This window comes from Prionailurus viverrinus, chromosome A3 (assembly GCF_022837055.1).
Source record: "Prionailurus viverrinus isolate Anna chromosome A3, UM_Priviv_1.0, whole genome shotgun sequence".
Taxonomy (NCBI): Eukaryota; Metazoa; Chordata; class Mammalia; order Carnivora; family Felidae; genus Prionailurus; species Prionailurus viverrinus.
This window is the reverse complement of record NC_062563.1, coordinates 48,362,253-48,384,368: the sequence shown is the minus strand read 5'-3', so window position 1 is coordinate 48,384,368 and position 22,116 is coordinate 48,362,253. Positions and strand designations below refer to the sequence as shown.

Below are 22,116 nucleotides of genomic sequence, written 5' to 3'. Positions count from 1 at the left end.
GGTCAGACCCTGCAAGGACAACTATATATGGATTTTTTCTTTTGATCTTTATAATAACCCACAAGTATTATAGCGTCCGGGTGGCTCAGTTGTTTAAGCGTCCAACTTCGGCTCAGGTCATGATCTCACGGCTCATGGGTTCAAGCCCCCCATCAGGCTCTGTGCTTACAGCTCAGAGCCTGGAGCCTGCTTCAGATTCTGTGTCTCCCTACCTCTCTCTGCCCCTACCCCACTCATGCTTGTTCTCTCTCTCTCTCTCTCTCTCTCTCTCTCTCTCTCAAAAATAAACATTAAAAATTAAAAAAAGATAATAACCCACAAGTATAGATCATATTATCCACTATTTACACATGCAACAATGGAGGCCCAAAGAAGTTAAAGAACTAGACTGGGGTAAGACAGTTAGTAGTTACTGCCTAAGGTGTGAGTCACACTTGGGCCTTAGTGTACTGCTCTGGGACACGTATTGACACAGAGCTGTCTGTGTCCTTCTGTGGAAGCACAGAGCCTGTTCAAGTTTCTGGCTTATGCGTATGTGCTCACTCTTGTTTAGATTGTGCCACTCTCTAAGGGTCAGCCTTGACCTCCCCTGTCTCCTAGTCCGTATGTCCTAAACCACTCGCACAGAGTGCTTTGTCTTCATTCTCTGGTTATTTATGTTTTCAATGTAGATAGACGAGGTAGAGACACCATTTATAGAGGGTCCTTAGTTTAGCTAAGAACAAGGTTGAATTAGAAAACCCTGGTGCAAGTTACAGAGGATTAGTTTTGCCTTTATGTGAGAAGAAATGTCTGAGCAGCTAGAGCTTTCCCTGAGTGGAATCAGCTGTCTACTGAAGAACTTTCTGGAACAGTATGTATTCCAGTAGCAATAGAGTTTCTTCCTCTCAGGATGTTGTAAAATACATTTACACATGGAGTGAGCAGCTGGACCCTGAGACCCCTTCTATGTTGGAGAAAGGAACATTCCCTGCCAGAGCTGATAATATAGCAGTCAAACAACATGGCACTTTCTTTTATGCTCCGGCTTCAACTTGTTATTGTTGTTGTTGTTTTGTTTGCTTGTTTGTTTTTGAATAAGCATAGTGCTAAACTCTTCCAAATTAACAGGGTAAAAAATGTATCCTTCAAATTTAATCCCATTTGAATAATATACTTCTTATTTCTCCACTTCATCCAAAACTACAATTTCCATGCATGAAAAGGACTCTGGTTAAGGTTGTAGGCTCTGAGATCAGCCAGATATGTATTTGAGTCTCAGTTCTGTGACATTCTTGTTGTGTGACCTTGCGTTAGTTACTTTTGTGTCTCCGTTTCCTGATTTGGAAAATAGGGATAATAAGAGCGTACCATTTGAGCACCTGTTAAAATTCTAGAATACTTGGCTGGCACATAGTAAGCATTCATTAAATGCTTATTATTTAAGGGAGGGTGAATTGGAGATGTGGATGGTTGCTACAGTAAAACTTAACCTCATTTTTAAATTTTTCTCAGAGGAAACACAAAAATAGAAGAGGCTTGTGAAATGTATACCAGAGCTGCAAATATGTTCAAGATGGCAAAAAATTGGAGTGGTATGTATAAAGTTTTTGTTTCGCTTTTCAGGCAAATAACTTTAAAATCATCTTGAAGGAGGAAATAACTGTCTGCATTTCCTCCTGTTGGTTGAGAGGTGTGTGTGCTGAATAACTGGTGTGGCCACCATGGTGTGGGAGAAAAGAACTTTGATCTAAGTGAACAAAGCCTATTTTTCTTTACTTACACATTGGTTGAGAATTTCTTACTGTGAGAACAGCTCTGTGGTAGCTGATTGAGGTTCCATTGAGAAATGTGACAGCCAAGGTGTTATTTTTATAAACCCCAACAGATTTACTATCACTTTTTAACATAATGCTTTGTATCCAGTGAAATTACACATAACAAAATCAGTGGAATTATTTTATTGGTCTGAAAGGGGATAACCCTTTATAACCCTGATTTGGGAAACAAATTCATCCCCTACCCTTGTGCACAAAGAGGGCTTGTTTTCTCTGTGATAGGGTATTTCTTTAGTGAAAATAGAGACAACCTTCACCTGGAGCAGGGACATTGTTGTCTAGCCCTGGCCTGTAGCTGCTGCTTGATCTAAAGTAGGACCCTTACACTCTGCAAGTCCATTTCCCCATCTGCTTTTTCCCTAGCTTTATTGAGATATAACTGACATAGAACATTGTCTAAGGTTAGGGTGTATGTACAGTGTGTTCAAATCAACCCATTAAGGCTGACACTTTAAAAGCATTTCAATGAAGAAATTGCTGTAGAAATATATGAATGTGAAAGCCCTTTCTGACTGTAAAATTCTTTTATAGGTTTAGTTTTAGGTTAAAAGGACATATTTCCAAAATGCATTACACCTGAATTATAACGTATTAAAAACAGTGGAGGAGAAAGGAGTATTGTCTCAGTATTTGTATCTCTTGCATGGTGTAAGGCTGTGGTCTAAGGATAGATTTGCATGTACTAATGAGAGTGGCCAGCATGTGAAAAACTGGAGCCAGCCAGTACAGTGAAGCACTGTAATTGGGAGGTCCATGTTGTAACTGTACTCTCCTGAGGCAGAGCCCATCAAGGCTGCCATTCAGTTAGCCGCTACCGAGGCACTCCCCTGGCAGCATCAGCCTTGAGCCCTTCTCCGGGACCCCCAACCCCATAATCCGCAGTGTAAGAGTTAAAGCCTGGTAGGTGGGGGCTCTCCAGTCCCAGCTCCAGCTGGGGGCCATCATCCTAATTGCTCAGCCCCTGTGCCATGTAATGGCTGAGTATTTTCAAAACTGCCTGGGCACTCTTTTTGTCTTACACAGAGCCAGAATTGAACCTGGGCAGGCTGGATCAGGAGTATGTACTGCTACTTTTCCCTCTGGTGGAAGTGCAAAAACCTGAGTAGGAATTGTGTGGTTACCTCTGGAAGACGGGTCAGGACAAGGGATGACAGCAAAGCTTTAGTTGAATTGAATGCTTTATTTCTTAGTACCAGCAGTGGGTATTTTGGTGTCTCCCACAATTTTCTGTACTTCTCTGAATGTTTTTGAAATGGCTACAAATAATATATTTTTTTAAGTACTAAAAGGTCTCATGATGTTCTTCATCATGTTTTTCCTTGTAGAGGGAATTCTTTCCCCTCCAGTCCTATTAGTGCTGACTTCCCTATTCCACACCTTACTGAGCTGTGTTCTCCACGGGCCTCATGTTTTCCAGTCTGTGGTAGTTCTCTCTGAGCCAAGAACCTCATGACAGTGGGGGTTTATCCTTGTCCAGGTTCCTCATGCTGACATTCAGAGCCTCCCAGAACTGGCCCAGTGGCATCTTCAACCTTCATCTCTCCTGCCCACTACATTTATCCCTCCTGCAGGCAGCATGGACTTGTCACCAGCCTCTGTTCCCAGCCTTTTCTTGCCTTCAAACATTTGTTCCTTGTTCACATGGCTGCTCTGCTGTGGATTCCTTCCCTCATTCTTTTCTGCCCCTCTGGAGTCTACAGTCCCTGATCAAAACCTTTTCTGAAAAATTTAAGTGCATAAATCTTTACACTGTACCTCGTCCCAACAGAAACCTCGGCAGCACCTTGTAACCAATCCCACTGTATAACCAAACCTGCAGGGAATGTGCAAGTTGTCTACACTAAGTGGGAGTTAAAGTCAGGTTAAACCTCATATAAAGTTCAGTCAGATTTTGTTATAATTTAAGAAGAAACTTTGAGTTTTGAAATTGTGGACCTAACATTCACTCTTGAGATACTTACTTTGTTCAAGGAGCTTCCATTAGCAGTTTCTTCAGTGATGACAGCCAAGGCCAGTGGACACTATGAGATAGAAAGATGAGCAAATAAGTGTCCTTGACCTCAGTGTTTTAGCTTTCTTTAAACATGTGTGGCTTGAAGCCCCAGTCACTGTTTAGTATATGCTGGGGGACAGAGTTGAACATGACTGGCTTTGGTACTAAATGGAGGCCCATCACCGAGGTGCCACTTGGGAGGTCTTCTGGGGCTGAGAGAGGCTTTTGTCACCGGTTGAACTTGTTTCTGTTTTTTTATACACACCTGAGAGGCACTTGATCACATTTACACATCCTTCTGACTGCAACGCTTCTTTTCAGTGACATGGAACTTTTCTAGGAGTAGGTGCAGCACTTAGAGCATGGGCCACTCTGGGGACACTTGCTCCTCTGTGATTAATTGTAGTGACTTGTCTTCCTCAGCTGCAGGAAATGCATTTTGTCAGGCAGCCAAGCTCCACATGCAGCTTCAAAGCAAGCATGATTCTGCCACCAGCTTTGTGGATGCTGGGAACGCTTACAAAAAGGCAGACCCTCAAGGTAAGACATGCCTCTACCTCTGTGCACCCAGGGCCATCGGATCAATGTTGGGGGCCTTCTCTCAGGTTACGCTGCTGGACCTTTGAGTCCTGTAAAAAAGAAATGTTTGTGCTTTGGGATAATAGAGATTTTAGTACCTTCAGGGTTTTTTCTATAATCACTTTGAGCTTTTACAAGGAGAAATTATGTTCAATTTGTCATAATACCTATTTTCTTAAACTCCATTCACGGTGCATTTTGGAGAATGTTTTGGAAATTAGCTTTAATTTTATCTACATCTTATTATTATCTTAATTTTATGAATATATATTACTCATTAAATAAAAGTAATGGTCCCTCACTCCTAAATACCTGGTACATTTTAAGATCCAGTTAATGGGAGATTGTAATATCTGATAGTTAAAAACAACTTATTCATACAGTATTCATCTGACTTTTTTAAAAGTACTGGTTTTTCAAGTACTGGTTTTGAAGAAATAATGAACTTGGGTATTTAAAATGGCAAAAGTTTACAAATGTTATTTCTTTTTTAGTTAAGAGTATACACTTAGCAATTAAAAGCATTAACGTCTTCCCTGTGGCACATGCACTGGTGGCTGTGGAGCCTCCGTATTTTTCTTTTAGCAGTGCACTTTAGCACAGAAATCTCAGCTTTTATGAATGTATCATTGAGAACTAAGATACTTCAAGGGCTTTTGTATAAAGATTAATTGCATTCTGTTTCTGAATGTGAAAAACTGGACACAGCCTAAATGAACAACAAGGGTGGAATAATAAAATTATAATGCATCAGTATTCCAGGATATGATGCAGGCATTAAAGTCCCTGGATTCAGAGCATCTCCAATGACCTGGTAAATGTCCACATGGTAACCAAAGAACCACACAAGAATTGAGGTCTCAAATTTATTAAAAAATTTGTGCACATGGAAATGCATCCAGAAAACACTGGAAGGAAAAGTACATCAAAATACTAGCAGTGGGTTTGAGTGGCATTGTGGGTAGCTTACTTTTCTATATTTTTAAAGGTCTAACAATTCACAATTCTCACATAGCTTGGGAAGAAATTGCTTTTAATTTTGTTACTCTGTGTTACCTTTCTACTTTTCAGTCAGGCCTTTTCTCTTTGCTTACCTCCTTTAAAGCAAGAACAATAAACTTGGAGCTGTCATCTGTATGCTAGCATTATAAACACCACCACTTTGTGACAGGAAATTTGTTGGCTCAGTGTTTTAGAAAATGAATAGAATTTATTAGCAGTATCACTTACTAGATTTCTTTTTCATACCCCAAAAGTTAGCATCTTTTAACATTGTACAAAATGCTGACTTCACCTAAGAGTTGTGTGAACAGGTATTTTCAAAGTGCTTTTGATATTGGCTGCATGAAGAGTTGAGTCTATTGAAGTGATCTTCCTTGTGAAGGACTGTCTTCCAGAATTCGTATATATACATGATATCAGTGAAGAATGCATTTACACTTCTGTTTTAGCAGCTAGAGCTGATCAGTGTTGATGACAGCCCCCATGGCTTTGTCTGCTCTTTAATGCGGGCTTCACCCTGGCTGGGTCCTCACTGTCTGGCTGAGACAACTGAGCCAGTCCACCCCCCCAGCTACAGTTCCCTACTTGGCACTGAACCTGCTGGGGACTGAGCATACTGTGGGGTCTGGCCTTGTGTGATTTCTGCTTGCTTTTCACTAACTCACCTGCGTACCCTCCACCCCAAGTGCAACCTCCTTAACATTCTAGTAACAGCCAAGAAGATAGGCTCCCCAGAACCCTCTTTGACTGAATGGATTTTTCATTGTTTTTCTTAAATGCCTTCGCTTCAGAGGCTATCAACTGCTTAAATGCAGCCATCGACATTTACACAGACATGGTAAGACCCTGCCTTGCGTGAGCGGCTGTGGGGTGGAGTCCTGGAGATGGCTTACAGTTGTACTTTTGTTGTTGTTTTTTGCTTCCCAAAGTGTTTGGCTTTCAAAAAGGTGAAAGCAGAATGGGACTCTGTTTTTTGTTTTTCCCGCAGGGAAGGTTTACGATTGCAGCCAAGCACCACATCACCATTGCAGAGATCTATGAGACTGAACTCGTGGACATCGAGAAGGTGAGCTAGGGCAGTGTACACCACAGGTGGGTGTGAGGCAGGTAGACAACATGACTCAGGGAGCTCTCGCCCTTCCAGTGGAGCTGAGTGGTGCAGAACTATTGAGATTGCTTCATTGTAGAGATGGGGGACCTGGCGGGCTAAGGTCTGGATAGGCTTCTCTTCAGGGAAGTGCCTGACACCTGAGAGCTGGGTAAGATTTACCAAGCCTGCCCGCTCTCTCTGCTCTGGGTGATTTGTGTCAGGATGGTGGTGTTTCCAGAAGTCTTCCTTTGGGCTTCAGGAAGGAAGCTTTGGGACTGCAGGGGTGTGCTCACCTTTATAATTTAGGCCCTGACCTGGAGGAAGAAGGGAACTGAACACTGGCCTAGCCATACCTCTGTTTCACATGGGGCTGGTTTTCTGAGCTGTGGTTTATAGCAGCAAAAGAAGAGAAGAGGAAACACTGAGCACCACTCTTTCCCAGGCTCTGTCGTTGCTTGCATGCTGTGAAATTTTACCACTTTTTAGCTCTTAAAGCACAGAGGCCCCTTTATGGATGTGGAAGTTAGGGCTCAAAAGGACTGAGCTGCCTGGAACCACTCAGATTGGATCCAGCAGAGCTGATGCAAAGCCAGCCCCAGCACAGGGCTTCATCCTTTATCACCCTGTCTTCTCAGTCACAGGATCACCTGCAGGGCTCAGGGCACCTTGGCAAGAGGAAGACATTTGTCAGATCCCGAGACTCCATCAGCTCAGACTGGAGACACATGTTTATGTAACACCGTCCTGAGTACTGTGGGAAACCAGAGGTGTGAGTGAGAAAGAAAAGCGGCAGTGGAGGCCAGTGGTTCCTGTCAGACTGATGAGCACCTGGCATGCTCTTGGGGTTACAGTTCTGTCCTATCTGAATGGTCAGGGCACTCCCTGAGCCCCATGCGGCATCAGACGGGCATCCCTCTTCCTCTTTTATTTCATGCCGTCTCTCTGCTTCTGGAACAGGTGACTGATGGTGCCTCCTCTTCTCCCATACTCTAGTGTGGGGCACCCTGGGGCTAACTCCTTGTCTTCTCTCACTCCACATTGCTCTCTTGGTGCTCTCTCTGCACTCATCGTCACTGTTTTACAGACTGTCTGCCAGTGGCTCACAAGTCTATCTGCAGCCCAGACCTCCCTCCACACCTCAGATCCCTGTATCCTCCTGTCTGCCAACCATCACTGCCAGTCCAGTGTGTCTGAGACAGGATTCCAATCCCCCCCCCCCCACTGTGATATTCCCCCTCCGAACCACAGGCATCCTCTTTTTCTCCACATCCAGTCTGTGGGCGATTTCTACAGTGTTGTCCTCTAAGCTCCCAAGTCCCCGCCCCCTCACTACCTCCTTGTGCCCCCAGCTTTCACTGGGTCACTGCAGGAGCCTCTAAACTGGCCTTCCTGTTTCTGCTCCTGCTTGAGTTCTGAGCCCTGGGCATAAGGTCCCCATCACCCTTTCCTTTTGGATTCACTCTCTTCTCTGCTTTTGTGCATTTTCTCAGGGAAAGGGGGGCTTTATACTAAGAAATAGCAATGTTGACTAAAATCCTAATGGAGCATCAAGGAGGTAGGTGTAGTATGGCAGCCACTTGGAAGTTAGCAAGACAGGTACTGTTGCCAACATATGAGAACTTTTCTCCTGGTGTGAAATGATAATTTCATATATATTACACTGGTTTTTGTCAATAGTAATGTCCCCCCTCCCTCCAGTGTAACAGAACAGCCAGAGCAATCCTCATCTAAAGTAGATCAGATTGTGTCTTCACTGCTTACAACCTGATGTTACCCCATCTTCACTCAGAGGAATAGCCAGAGCCTTCAGATGGCCTCCGAGCCTCCACTGATTCATCCTTCACCCTTGTGCCTCTCTGAACTCTCTTCTTGCTCTTCCCCACCTTCTTCCCCCGTGCTATATACCATGCTGTGGCCTCCATGACCTCTTTGCTGATCCTCACACATGCCAGATGAGCTCCTGCCTCAAGACTTTTGCACTGTGTTTCCTCTGTCCTTGGGGCTCTTCCACAGATGTCCACATGGCTTACTCCCCTTTGTCCTTCAAATTATTACTTAATTTGTTGCCTTTTCTATGAGACCTATCATGACCGCTTAGTTAAAACTGGAACCCCATCTTGTCACGAATACATACCCAAACACCTCCCCCAACTCGGCTTTTTCTTTTTATTGCAGTGCACATGTCACCTTATGTCATATGCTACAAATGCTTGCTTACTCATCATTCCTGTTATTCATCGTCTTTCCCTACACTAGAGTGGGCACCCCATGTCAGCACGGAGCTTTGCCTCTTGTTTACTGATGAATCCCAAGAACCCAGAACTCTATGTACTTAGTAGACTCTGACACCCCTATCTCTGCCATAGCAATGTACCTGCCAAAGCACATAGAATCTTAGTTTGGGGAGGTGTCTCTGACTACTAAAGTTGGACTGGAATTGTTAACCTTCACCCTCTGACTTCATGCTGATCACCACCTTGTGGTTATGTAGCACAGAACTCACTATGACTTATTTAATAGAGTTCATGATTTGGCCATTTTGTCATATATGCCATGGTTTTCTAAGGGTGCTCCAATCTTGACTAAATCAGAGCCACTGACTGCATTGCATGTGGCCCTTCTCATCAGAGAGGTTATCTGCAGACCCTGGAGAGGATGGGGAGACCCAGACCTGAGCCCTTCTGTGCTCCCTGCTGCAGAATTGGTGATGGAACAGAAAGGAGATGGGTCTGGTGTGGCTGGGATATTTATTTTTCAGGGTGTCTCGGGTGGGCACAGTATCTTCACCAAGGTTGAATCATCTTAGGGGGACAAGCACTCATGCAGACCATCTTTCCAGTGGAGGCTCCTTCGTTGGCTTCTCCCAGGGTGGTCAGGAGAGTACGCTGGAGACAGGAGCCTGCAGCACTGTGCCGTCTCTGCTGCCAGGGCATGCTCTCGAGCAACCACTTCACACATGGGTCTCCGTTTGTGAAATTCAGGGTGGATAAAATGATCTGTAGTGTTCTCTTGTTTTCCTTCTTTTAAAAAAAAATGTGTTTTGTCAGCTTCTGAATCCCCCCAGAACTCATGGTGCTCCTGCCATTCTGCAAGTTGGCCAGCAGGTGGCATCTCCCTACACTAATGTGACATGCCCTTTTAAAAGCAGTTTAAGATGGGGCGCCTGGGTGGCGCAGTCGGTTAAGCGTCCGACTTCAGCCAGGTCACGATCTCGCGGTCCGGGAGTTCGAGCCCCGCGTCGGGCTCTGGGCTGATGGCTCGGAGCCTGGAGCCTGTTTCCGATTCTGTGTCTCCCTCTCTCTCTGCCCTTCCCCCGTTCATGCTCTGTCTCCTTCCGTCCCAAAAATAAATAAACGTTGAAAAAAATTTAAAAAAAATAAAATAAAAGCAGTTTAAGAACCCTACTCAGCATGGGGCACTTGGGTGACTCAGTGGGTTAAGTGTCCAACTTCAGCTCAGGTCATGATCTCATGGCTTGTGAATTCAAGCCCTGCGTTGGGCTCTGTGCTGACCGCTAAAAGCCTGGAGCCTGTTTTGGATTCTGTGTCTCCCTGTCTCTCTGCCCCTCCCCTACTCATGCTCTGTCTCTCTCAAAAATAAATAAACATTAAAAATATATATATATATATTACTTAGCACACAGAGGGTTACCTTGCATATTCCCTGATGTTTGGTTTCCTGTGTTTAGAAATCATTACCCTTGCTTCCTTGGTTGGACTCACCAGATTATGGTCAGTACTTGAAGTTTAAGTTTGAAAATCAGTTCTATTAAGGTACCTTACATTTGATTTATTACAAATGAATTTCTTCTCTGTTAATATAAGCCACTGTATGTTCTATAAGTCGTGCACAGACTTTAGCTAGTGACCAATGAAGTGTGTGAAGTTTCAAAGGCTCACATTATTCCTTTGATTTCATGAAATAAAACATTAAACAAACTAATAAATGGGTCCTTTTTAAATGACCCAGAGGAATTGTGACCATTTCTGTTTCAGCCCCTGGAGAACATGATTTAATACTATTGGTTACCATGTAGGATGTGCCTATGGCAAGTTCATGTCCTGTCTGGAGGTATATATTCTAAAAGAGTTGATCCCATCTGAAGGTTAAGTTGACCTATAAAGTGGACTCTTAGGCTTGAGATGTGGAAATTGCATTTGCTTTAAGACTGATGAGGACTGCAGTCCTAAAGAGTGTTGTCTCTCATTTCAGGATTCATGTATTTTCCAGCATTGTGACCTTCACCAGATTCCCCAAAAAAGAATATGAATGTAGTTCCTTTGGTGGGCTACTTAAATAACAGGATAACAGGATGATTTTGTGTCTGGGTTTATAGTTATGTGTGCAGTTATTATTGGTGGCTGTCTTCTACTTTTGATATTTATCATGGTCTGTTACATTGTAAAAAACAGTGGGTAATTTTATAAGGTGCGAGGGTCTACTTGTGACTGGTAAATTTCACTGCATGTTAAAGCTCCAAACTAGGTGTGAACATCCAGTGATAACCTGTGCCAACCTCTTTTCTCTGAAACTTCTCTGTTAAGCCACTAGATAAGATTTTCTTTCAACTATAACCTCTGTCAAAACTTGGAAGTATTATAAAGTTTCATTATTGGCTTAATTAGCACTATTAAAAACTAAGCTTTAAATTTCTTTTTACTGTGATGAATCTAGCTGTAGTTTACAGTTACATTTTGATGAACCAGCATCATTACTTAATAAGTATTAGGTTAAACCAAATTGTCCATATTTGGCCACTTATTTTTACCTCAAAACCGCAGTTACATACAGTTAACCCAATACTGTTCATTGAGTTCTGGTGTTGTGAGAACTAGAAAGATAAGTAGTGAGAGTCCCCACCCCCACCCCCTGGCCCCACTCCCTGAGGTTATATCATCTGACACTCTTTAGTAAAGATTCAGTCACATTTCTCATACTTTACCCCATCTGTTACAATGGAAAACTGTGTTAAATACTTTTAGAGAGCGTGGGAACAGTTCAAAGAATATTACTTTCGATTAATTAGGAATTGACTGAAACACTTTCTGGGCATTCCAGATTAAGATATTGGCAGTAGTTTAGTAGGGGGCTATCACTTGAAATGCAGTCTGCCTTTACTCACTTAGCATCTGTTTATTGAGCACCTACTATATGATCAACACTCTGCTAGGTTCAGCGACATAATGGTGACACCTGCCCTTACAGAGCTTACGTTTTAGTGGGAGAACATATATATTCATCACATCATCCCACACATTTGTGTATGTGACAGCTCTGATAAAGTGTGCAGGGAATCTATTCCAGATGGTTTCCCTATGTGTCTATGTATGTGTGAAAAGAGGACTGCAATGTATCTGTTCTTTCATGGCTGTTTGTTAATTTAATATTTCATGGAGAACTTTCCGTATTGATACTTTCTGTCATTATTCTTAATCTTAGCATAGTAGTTTATTATATTTAACCATTTACATTGTTTCCAGTTTTGCCCCTGTTATAAATAATACTCAGAAGATTTGTTTGGGGAGTATATTAGTTAGGGTAGGCTGACCAAATGAACCCAAAAAATAATTATTCAAGCCCAGAAGTGTCAGTTTTTCACAAACCGTCCATGATGCTCTGCAGTCCAGACATGGCTAATGTTGGCCTCAGAGGTAAACAAATTTTGTAAACCAAGTCAGTGTTGGTCTTGATCATTACACTAGTACCTGCAAGAAGGTGGGGACTGAGGCTTTATGGCCAGGTCTTTCTGCTTCCAGTCAGCTCCCAGGAACCACAGCTAGAGTGATCTTTAACATAGTTCCCTAGCCTGTTTGTTGTTTTCTTGTCTTTGTGCCTCTCTGTTCAGTCATTGGGTAGGACTTCCTTGAAGCTATGGGCTTAGTGGGAAGGGAGCACCTGTAGTCTGATACCAGCCATCTTCCTCTTTATGGCTTACTGGGAAAACCTTGAAATTTAAGGCAGAGGTCCACCACCTGTTTGTGTATACCCAAGTTAAGAATAGTTTTCATGTTTTTTAATCATTAGTCAGAAAACAGCACTTCACAACATGTAAAAACCATGTGAAATTAAAATTGTCCATAAATAAAGCTTTTGGAACATAGACACACTCATTTGTTTACTGTTTGTGGCTGCTTTTGTGGTACCGCAGGAGAACTAAGTTGTTGCAACACATCATATGACTCACAAAGCCTAAAATATTTATAACCCGGGCTGTTACAGAAAAGTTTGCCAGGCCCCTAGTTTAAAATGTTCAGACTTCTCTTTTGCCATTTGGGGTATAGAAGCCATTGGCCTTTCCAGTTGTATGAGGCCCTATCACTGGACTTTGTCTGTTTTCTTTCATAATTGCCTATAAAACAAGCTAATTATTTCCAGAGTTCTCTCTTACAAAGCTTTGCTGAAAACAGCAATACACACTATTATCTGCCTCTTTCCATACAGCTTCTTCCTGTAGAGTTTCTGGATCCAGTAGGGATGTGTTCTGCCTTCTGAACTGTCATATGCTTGATTTCACTAACTGTTATGCCACAGCGTGACAAGGGCTTCTAGCTTTCCAGCTTAAAACCTCTGTTTCCTCTCCACTTGACTGTTAATTCATCACCACACATTTTAGATTGAAGGCAACACTATTATTCTAGATGACACTTAAGGTATTGATGAGGAAAGTCTATGCTCTGAGGCAAGCTGTAGACCTAAAATGTAATAGGGCTTTGTGTGTCTCTAAAATAACCATCCAGCGTAGCTGTTCCGGTTTTGGCAGCAGTGGGTACATGGTGATTGAGGTACATTCTGCCCTTTGTAGTTATTTTGGAACAAGGTGGACAGTTCTGCCATCTTCGATTTGTGGCTTCCACTGTCACTCCAAACTTGGTCATTGCCATTCTAGCTCATTGAAAGGGATGAGGCCTGAAGAAGAATACATGTTCAGGTGGATGAGGCAAGCCTTGTAGAGGCCCACAACATGTCTCTTTACATTCTGTTGGAAACAGCAGGTCACAGCTGCCCGGAACTGCAAGTAGGGGCTGGAGAAATAGTGTAGCTGGGCATTTGCCTTGGAGGAAGGGAAGAAGAAAGTTTGGTGGACAGTGAGTATTCCGGATATGCATGCTATATTCTATTCCTCAAGTAAAGGAAGCCAAGTTATGAAAGGTGTGCTGTTGAAATAGGTTTAGCTATAGGAATAATACCTATGCAGTTGTAATTCTTAAACGTAGTTCTTCAGACAAGTTAATTTGGGTAAAATACATTTGTGTTTTTCAGGCTATTGCACATTATGAACAATCAGCTGATTATTACAAAGGGGAAGAATCCAACAGGCAAGTGTTGTTTTTCTTAATATAATTAAATGGGTTTTGTTATGTGTGGTAAAAGAAAAACCTTCACCATACTCTGTGAGCATATCGGGCTGTACCAAATGAGGGTGTACTGGAATACGTTTCCATTTTTCCACTGGATTGTTACTTGCTCTGCTCTGGTTCTTGATTGCAGTTCAGCTAACAAGTGTCTGCTGAAAGTGGCAGCGTATGCCGCCCAGCTGGAGCAGTACCAGAAAGCCATCGAGATCTACGAGCAGGTGAGGCTGCCGCAGTCTTGCCGACTTACAGTGGAAGTCTTTTTTTTTAATTAAACTTTATTTAATTTTCCTTTTTGTCAAGATATAATTTGGGGCGCCTGGGTGTCTCAGTCGGTTGGGCGTCTGACTTCAGCTCAGGTCACGATCTCACGGTCTGTGAATTCGAACCCCACATCGGGCTCTGTGCTGACAGCTCAGAGCCTGCAGCCTGCTTCAGATTCTGTGTCTCCCTCTCTCTCTGACCTTCCCCTGTTCATGCTCTGTCTCTCTCTGTCTCAAAAATGAATAAATGTTAAAAAAAAAAAAAAGATATAATTCACACATCATATAATTCATCCTGGTAAAGAATACAAGTCAGTAGGTTTTAGTATATTCACAAAGTTGTGTAACCATCACCAGTACCTAATTCCAAATCATTTTCATCATCCCCCAGAAGACACTCCTATATCCCCTTCTCTTGGTCTCTGAAACCACTCTCTACTTTCTGTCTCAGTGGACTTGTTTATTCTAGGCCTTCTAGGAAATGTGGCCTTTTGTGACTGGCTTCTTTTGCTTAGCATAGTTTTTTCAAGGTTCTTCTTAAAACCTTGAAACACGTTTGTTTTAGCATGTAATGATACTTTTCATAGCTGAGTAATATTCCATGGTTAGTTTACCTGTTTATCACTTAATGAACATTTGAGCTTTTTTCACTTGAACTATTATGAATAATTCTGCTCTGAAAACTTGTGTTCATGTTTTTGTGGTGGTATGTTTGACGTTCCCTTGGTTGTATATATACCTAGGATTGGGATTGCTGGTTTATGAAGCAAGTCTGTTTCTACCTTTTTTTTTGAGAGAGAGCGTGCAAGCGAGAGAGGGGCAGAGAGAGATGGGGAGACAGAATGCCAAACAGGTTCCATGCTGTCAGCACAGAGCCCGATGCAGGGCTCCATCTCACAAATTGTGAGATCATGACCTGGGCCAAAACCAAGAGTCAGACACTTAACCAACTGAGCCACGCAGGTGCCCCTGTTTTTAACTTTTAGAGGAACTGCCAAACTTTTCCACAGTGACTGCACCAGTTTACGTTCCCACCAGCAATGTGCACGGGTTCCAGTTGCTCTACATCCTCACCAATGCCTTCTGGTTTCTGGGTTTTTGATAATAGCTACCCTAATGAGCATGAAGTCACACTTCATTGTGGTTTTGATTTCCATTACCCTGATGGTTAGTGATGTTGAGACCCTTTTCATGTGCTTGTTGGCCATTTTTTTTTAATGTTTATTTATTTATTTTGAGAGACAGGCTGAGAGCATGAGTGGGGGAGGAACAGAGAGAGACACACACAGAATCCGAAGCAAGCTCCAGGCTCTGAGCTGTCAGCACAGAGCTCAATGCAGGACTCGAACCCACAAGCCGTGAGATCATGACCTGAGCTGAAGTCAGATGCTTAGCCAACTGAGCCACCCAGGCACCCCAGCTTGTTGGCCATTTGTCTATCTTCATTGGAGAAATGTTGGTTCAGTTCCTTTACCTGATTTTGAGTTGGGCTGTATTACATTTTAGAAATTCTTTATATATTTTCTCCCATTCTGTGGGTTGCTTTTTTTACTCTGTTGTTGGTGTCCTCTGATATGTAGTTTTTAACTTTGATGAAACCCAGTTTCTCTGTTTTTTTGTTGTTACCTGTGTTTTTCACATCATATTCAAGAAGTCATTGCCAAACCCAGGGTCCTGAAAGCTTCTCCCCTGTTTTGTTGTAAGAGTTTTATAATTGGAGGTCTTCTGTTTAGGTCTTTCATTATGGGTGTATAGTGTTTTGTGTATAGTGTTAGGTAAGGGTCCACCTTCATTCTTTTGCTTGTGGATATTCAGTTTTCCCAGCAGTGTTTGTTGAATATACTGTCCTTTTGCCATTGAATATAGTCTTGGACCCCTCACTGGAAATTATTTAACGGATATTCTGTTTGACCATCTCTTCTATCCCATTGGCCTTATATGTCTGTCTTTCTGCCAGTATCAATCACACTGTTTTGATTATGTAGTTTTGAAATCAGGAACTATGAGTCCTCCAGCTTTTTTTCTTGCTTTTTTTCAAGATTGTTTTAGCTATTCAGGGACCCTAGCATTTCCATATGAATTTTAGGATCAACTTATCTGTGCTAAAAAGCCAGCTGGAATTTGATGGGGATTGCATTGAATCTGTAGACCAATTTGGAAAGTATTGACATCTTAACATCATTAAATCTTCCAAACTCTGAATACAGGGTACCTTTTCATGTATTTAGATCTTCTTTAATTTTGTTCAATAATATTTTATAGTTTTTAAAAAGTGCGCAAGCCTAGCACTTCTTTAGTTACATATACTGCTAAGTATATTATTCTTTTTGATGCTGTTGTAAATGGAATTGTTTTCTCTGTTTCCTTTCAGATTGTTAATTGCTAGTTTTATTTTTATTTATTTGCTAGTTTTATATACTGCAACCTTACTGAACTAGTTTATTAACTCTAGTGGGTTTGGGGTTTTTGTTTATTTGTTTGTTTTGATTTCTTTTTAGAAAATCATGTATTCATGTCATCCGCAGATAGCTATAGTTTTACCTGTTTTCAAATCTGGATGCCTTTTACTTCATTTTCTTGTTAGTTACTAGACTAACTGAACTAGACCCTCCTGAACAATGGTAAATAAGTAGCAAGAGCACACATCCTTGTCTTATTCCCATTTTAGACAGAAAGCTGTTCGTCTTCCATCATTAAATAATATGTTAGCTGTAAGTCTTCTGCAGATACCCTCTATTAGTTTGAGGAAGTTCCCTTCTCTTCCTAGTTTGTTGAGTGTTTTTATCCTCAAAGCATATTGGGTTTTGTCAAGTGCTTTTTTTCTGTTTCTGTTGAAATGATCATATGGTTTTTGTTCTTTATTAGTGTGGTGTATTTTATTGGTGGATTTTCATGTTTTGAACCAACCTTACATTCCTGGGATAAATCCTGCTTAATTACTGCAAAGTTTGGGGGTCTTCAAGGGCACCTTCAGGTTTGGTAATTCTCTAGAAGGACCCATAGGACTCAGTGAAAGCTATTATGCCACAGTTATGGTTTATTATACCAGAAGGATACAGATTAAAATCAGTGAAAGAAAGAGGTGCTTAGGAGCAGGGTCCAGGAGAGTTGCAAGTGTGGAACTTCCTATTGTCCTTCCCCAGTGGAGTACTTCCCCCAGCAACAATGTGTGAAAATATGCATGGAGTATTACCAACAGGGGAAGAAGTTCACCTGCGCTTGGCATCTAGAATTTTTATTGTGGCTCATAGACATGGCTGATCTTATTCTCCAGTCCCTCCATATGTTGAGCTGAACCACGTTGTCAGAGACACTCAGGTAAACAAAAATACTCTTCAGGTAGGACATTCCAAGCAAGGGCTTAGAGATGACTTCCCAGGAGCCACAGACAAAAGCAAGACCTCACTTTGGACAAAATTAATTTTTTACTGTATAGTCATAATGTGTAAGCCTTTTTAAAGTTGTCAGAGTTCGTTTGCTAGTATTTTGTGGAGGATTTTCAATCTATATTCTTTAATTTTCTTGTGAGAGCTTTGATTTTGGCAGGAAAGTAATACTGGCCTCATGGAATGAGTTGGGAAATATTTTCCCGTCTCTGGAAGAATTTGTGAGGGATTGATGTCCTCTCTTTAAACATTTGGTAGAATTCAGTGATTTTTCTCTGTTTTTCTGTTTTCAATTTCTTTGATTTCTGATGCTATTATTTCATCCTCCTACTGTCTTTAGATTTATTTTGTTCTTCCTTTTTTAGGGAGTTGAGGTGGGAGCTGAGCTTACTGATTTTCCTCTTTGTTGTGTATACATGTTGAGTGCTATCAGTTCCCCTCTAAACAATGCTTTGTGTCTCACAATTCTGTTAAATTGTTTTATTTATTTCATTGTATTTATTGATTTCCGTGGATTATTTAGAAATGTTTTGGTTAATTACCAAGTGTTTGGAGATTTTCCTGTTTATCTTTCTGTTGATTTCTAGTTTGATTCCATTGTAGCTGGAGAACACTGTGTGATTTCAATTCTTACCAATTTGTTAAAGTTGTTTTATGGCTCAGAACATGGTCTAACTTGGCATTTGTTCTGTGGTTCTACTGTTGCTTGGTGGCATGTTCTGTAATGTTGATTAGACTTTCTTGGTTGATGGCGTTGTTGAGTTTTTCTGTATACTCTATTTCTGTCCATTGTTGAGAGTGGAGTGTTGGAGTCTCCAACTGTGATTGTGGATTTTGTCTCTCTTCTTTCATTTCTGTCAGTCTTTGCTTTGCATATTTTGCAGCTCTGTTTGCTGCATACATGGTTAGGATTGCCATGTTTTTTTGGTATGTTGATACTCTTACCATTTTATAATGTCTTCCTCTGTTTCTGTTAATTTTCTTTGCTCTGAAGGCTACTTTACCTAATATTAATATAGCCTCCAGCTTGCTTTTGGTTAATGTCTATATGAGATAGCTTTTCCCATCTTTTTCATTCAGCCTGCCTATATTACCGTAATTGATCGAGTGAGTTTCTTGTGGACAGCATGTCGTTATGCCATGCTTTTTAATCTACTCTGCTAATGTCTGTCTTTTAATTGGTTTACTTGGAGCATTCACATTTAATGTAATTTTTGATATATCAGGACTTAAGTCTGCCATTTTATTTATTACTTTCTATTTATGCTCTGTTTTTTGGGGTTTTTTTTGTTTGTTTCCTTTGTCCTGCCATAACTTATAGTGGGTTGCTTGATTATAGTGTTTTCAAGTAAATGTCTTTGAGTAGCTGTTTTTAGTGATTGTTCTAGGTATACCATGTACAGAATTTATCACAAGCTAATGGTACCATCATTTTTATTATTTCCAGCGAAATATAGAAACCTTCCTTTCTGTCCCTTTCTCCTCTTCATTCAATTTATAATTTTCTCTCCATACTTTGAGAACTACCTCAGTCAATGATATAATTTTTACCTAAACTGTCCAACATAATTTAAAAAACCCAAGAAGACAGGAAAAGCCCATTGTATTACCCATATTTTGCTTACTATGTTCTTTCTTTCTTCTGATGTTCTAAGATTACTTCTTTCATTTTTTCCTTTGCATTTAAAGAACAGATACCCTTTTGCTATTTTTTTTAGGTCAGGTTTACTGGTGACAAATTCTCTTAGTGTTCCTTCGTCTGTGAATGTTTTCATTTCCACTTCATTCTTGAAGCATCTTTTCCCAGGGTATACAGCTCTGGGTTGACAATTGATTTCTTTAGTACCTGAAAAATCTGCCACTTACGACTTCTGAGAAGTCTGCTGTCGTTCAAGTTGTTTTTCTCCTGTAGATAAGGTATCATTTTTTTCTGACTGCTTTTAACATTTTGTCCTTGGCTTCAGTTTTTCAGAATTTTATTCAGCTTGGCGCGGGTATTTTTGCTTTCATCCTGTTTGGGTTTCACTAACCGTCTTGAGTCTGTAAGTTTATGTTTCTTGCCACATTTAGGAAGTTTCAGCCATTATTTCTTCAAGTACTTTTTCAGCCCCTCTCTCTGTTCTCTTCTCCCAGGACTCGGACAACTTGAGTATTAGACTTTGTTTTATAGTCTGATAGTCCCGGATACTCTGTTCATTTGTGTTTTTTTTGTTTTTTGTTTTTTTTTTTCAATCTGCTCTCTGTTGTTGAAACTGAGTAATTTCTAATTACTAATTTCTGTCATTAGTTCACTGATTCTTCTTTTCCATGTATTCTGCTGTTGAGCCTATTCACTTTTTATACTGGTTATTGTGTTTTTCAGTTCTGAAATTTCTACTTTTTTTTTTTTTTAGCTTACGGATTTTTTTTTTTCTGCTAGAAATTTATTTTTCTTTGTTGATGCTTTCTGTTTTATCTTTAGTTTTAAGCATTATTTTGTAATTGTTGATTGAAGCATTTTTATTAGGGCTCCTTTTAAATCTTTGTTGTGTAATTCTAACAATTCTATCCCCTCAAAGCTGTCATCTTTTGGTTGTTGTTTTCCATTCAGGTTAAGATCTCCTTTTTTGGTGTTGTGAGTGAGTTACTGTTGACAACTGGACTGGAACCTATTTAAACCTTTCCTCTCAGCTAGTGTCCTGTGACCCTGCTCTGGTTGCAGTAGGAGCCTGTCGCTTCACTGCCGCCGGCTGGAGCTTGAAGCTCAGCCCCCACTTGGCCTCCATTAATGTCTGGGCCCTCACTACTGTTGCTGGGTGGAGGCGGCCACCAATACTATATTGGGGTTGCTCTGCCAGGTGGTGGTGGAAGTTTTAAGCCTCCATAGGCCTCTTCTGACATCTCACCTGCTGGGAGATGGGGGATGACCCCTCCCTCCTTCCTACTGGGTGGAAGTGAGGCCCAGGCTCCCCAGGAGGTCTCCAGGTCCCCACTGCCTCGAAGCAGGGGTGAAGGATGGGCCACTACTAGCTGGTGGGGATGAAGGCTTGGTTCCCTACTGGGCCTTTGTGAAGCCACCTAGGCAGGGGGCAGGGCTTTGGGGATCTCCCTTGCAGTCTCAGAAGGATGGACATCTTAGCTATGTCTGGGGTCTTTGCTGAAGTGAGTGGGGGTGGAGCCACAGTTTTCTGTGGTATTTGGAGTAGAGCAGTAACTTCCTAAACTTTTCTGTCTTGCTAGGCTCCCCCTTTCGTGGTCTTTCAGCTAGACAAAGCAAACTTCTGTATATTCTCTCTCTCTCTCTCTCTCTCTCTCTCTCTCTCTGCTGCATCTAGTGTGGCATTTATGGGTTGCTAACTTTTTGTTCCAAGTCCAGGATATATGAAAGAAAAAGAAAACCCAGGGAACCCGTGCTGTGTTTTCCGCGTGTCTCCTCCTTTCAGTCTCCTTGTGTTGGTTTTATATAAAATGGGGCTTTTAGTTGCACTTAGCAGGAGGGATGGAGAAAAATAATGTCTATTCCGTCTTCCTGAAAGTAATAGTCTTCTGGATCATTTTTAACAGGTTAGCACTTTATGTATTAAATTCCATTTCTTGTCTAGTAGAATTTCCTAGTGTGTGATACTGGGTTAAAAGGATGTATCTATAGCTAAACTGATGTAAGTAAGACAAAACAAGTGTCTTCTAAAGGGCAGATGGGGATCAGTTTGCCTAATAGGAACGCAAACCTTTGAAATCTAATTCTGCTTTCTGTGCCTAGGTTGGGGCAAACACTATGGATAATCCTTTGTTGAAGTACAGTGCAAAGGACTACTTCTTTAAAGCAGCCCTCTGTCACTTCATAGTAGATGAGCTGAATGCCAAGGTAAGGAGGCCTGCAGTGCCAGTTTCTGCTGCACTTGACCCATGAGAACAAGTCTCCGGCCCTCTGTCGTTCGTGGTGTGCTTCACTGAGTGATCGTGGTTGTAACAAGACCAAGCTGCCCTCATTAATATAATAATAATAATGCTGATACTGTGCTATGCATCCCAGTTGTAATCTTGTTACGGCTGCCAAACTGATAGTCACATTCCCTTCAGTGGTTTTACTTTAAAGAAATTAGGGGGTTAAGGGGGAAAAAGTAAAAGTAGAATAACATCCTTTCTTTCAAAGTCCAAAATCAATTTGGAACGGGGATTGGGGAGACAGGAGGCAGAGATTTGGGCATTCTTGCTGTGTCCTTCTGGAGGTAGGAGGGCAGAAGTAAAGCCACTGAAGGGGAGGCGTCCTTCCTTCCAGCCTCCAGCCAAGGTCTCACTGGGATTTATTTGCAATCTGGACAGTGTAGTAGATGGAAATGGACACCTTGTCTGTTTGTTTTTAAGAATTAGATTTGGTGGGGTGCCTGGGTGGCTCAGTCAGTTGAGTGCCCGGCTTCAGCTCAGGTCATGATCTCACGGTTTGTGAGTTCAGGCCCCGCATCGGGCTCTGTGCTGACAGCTTAGAGCCTGGAGCCTGCTTCGGATTCTGTGTCTTCCTCTCTATCTACCCCCTCCCCACTCACACTCTGTCTCTCTCTCTCTGCCTCTCAAAAATAAACTAATAAAAAGAATTCGATTTGGTCCACATTGTCATCTCTACAGCAACCTAATTCAGAAAAATTAGTTTAGAAATG

At 41.6% G+C, this 22,116-nt stretch overlaps 1 protein-coding gene across 4 annotated transcripts in view; it reads left to right on the top strand.

Moving 5' to 3' along the window:
- NAPB (NSF attachment protein beta) overlaps positions 1-22,116 on the top strand; it is a 41,107-nt gene that overhangs the window by 14,315 nt on the left and 4,676 nt on the right. For 3 of the 4 annotated variants that reach the window (XM_047852975.1, XM_047852977.1, XM_047852976.1), the window contains exons 2-7: positions 1,495-1,574; positions 4,234-4,350; positions 6,380-6,457; positions 13,742-13,797; positions 13,970-14,054; positions 21,222-21,326. In XM_047852975.1, the coding sequence (XP_047708931.1) occupies positions 4,243-4,350; positions 6,380-6,457; positions 13,742-13,797; positions 13,970-14,054; positions 21,222-21,326 (432 nt within the window). In that variant the 5' untranslated portion in view covers positions 1,495-1,574; positions 4,234-4,242. Of the gene's footprint in view, positions 1-1,494; positions 1,575-4,233; positions 4,351-6,182; positions 6,230-6,379; positions 6,458-13,741; positions 13,798-13,969; positions 14,055-21,221; positions 21,327-22,116 lie in introns of all 4 variants that reach the window. The other variant, XM_047852978.1, reaches the window with a different exon arrangement.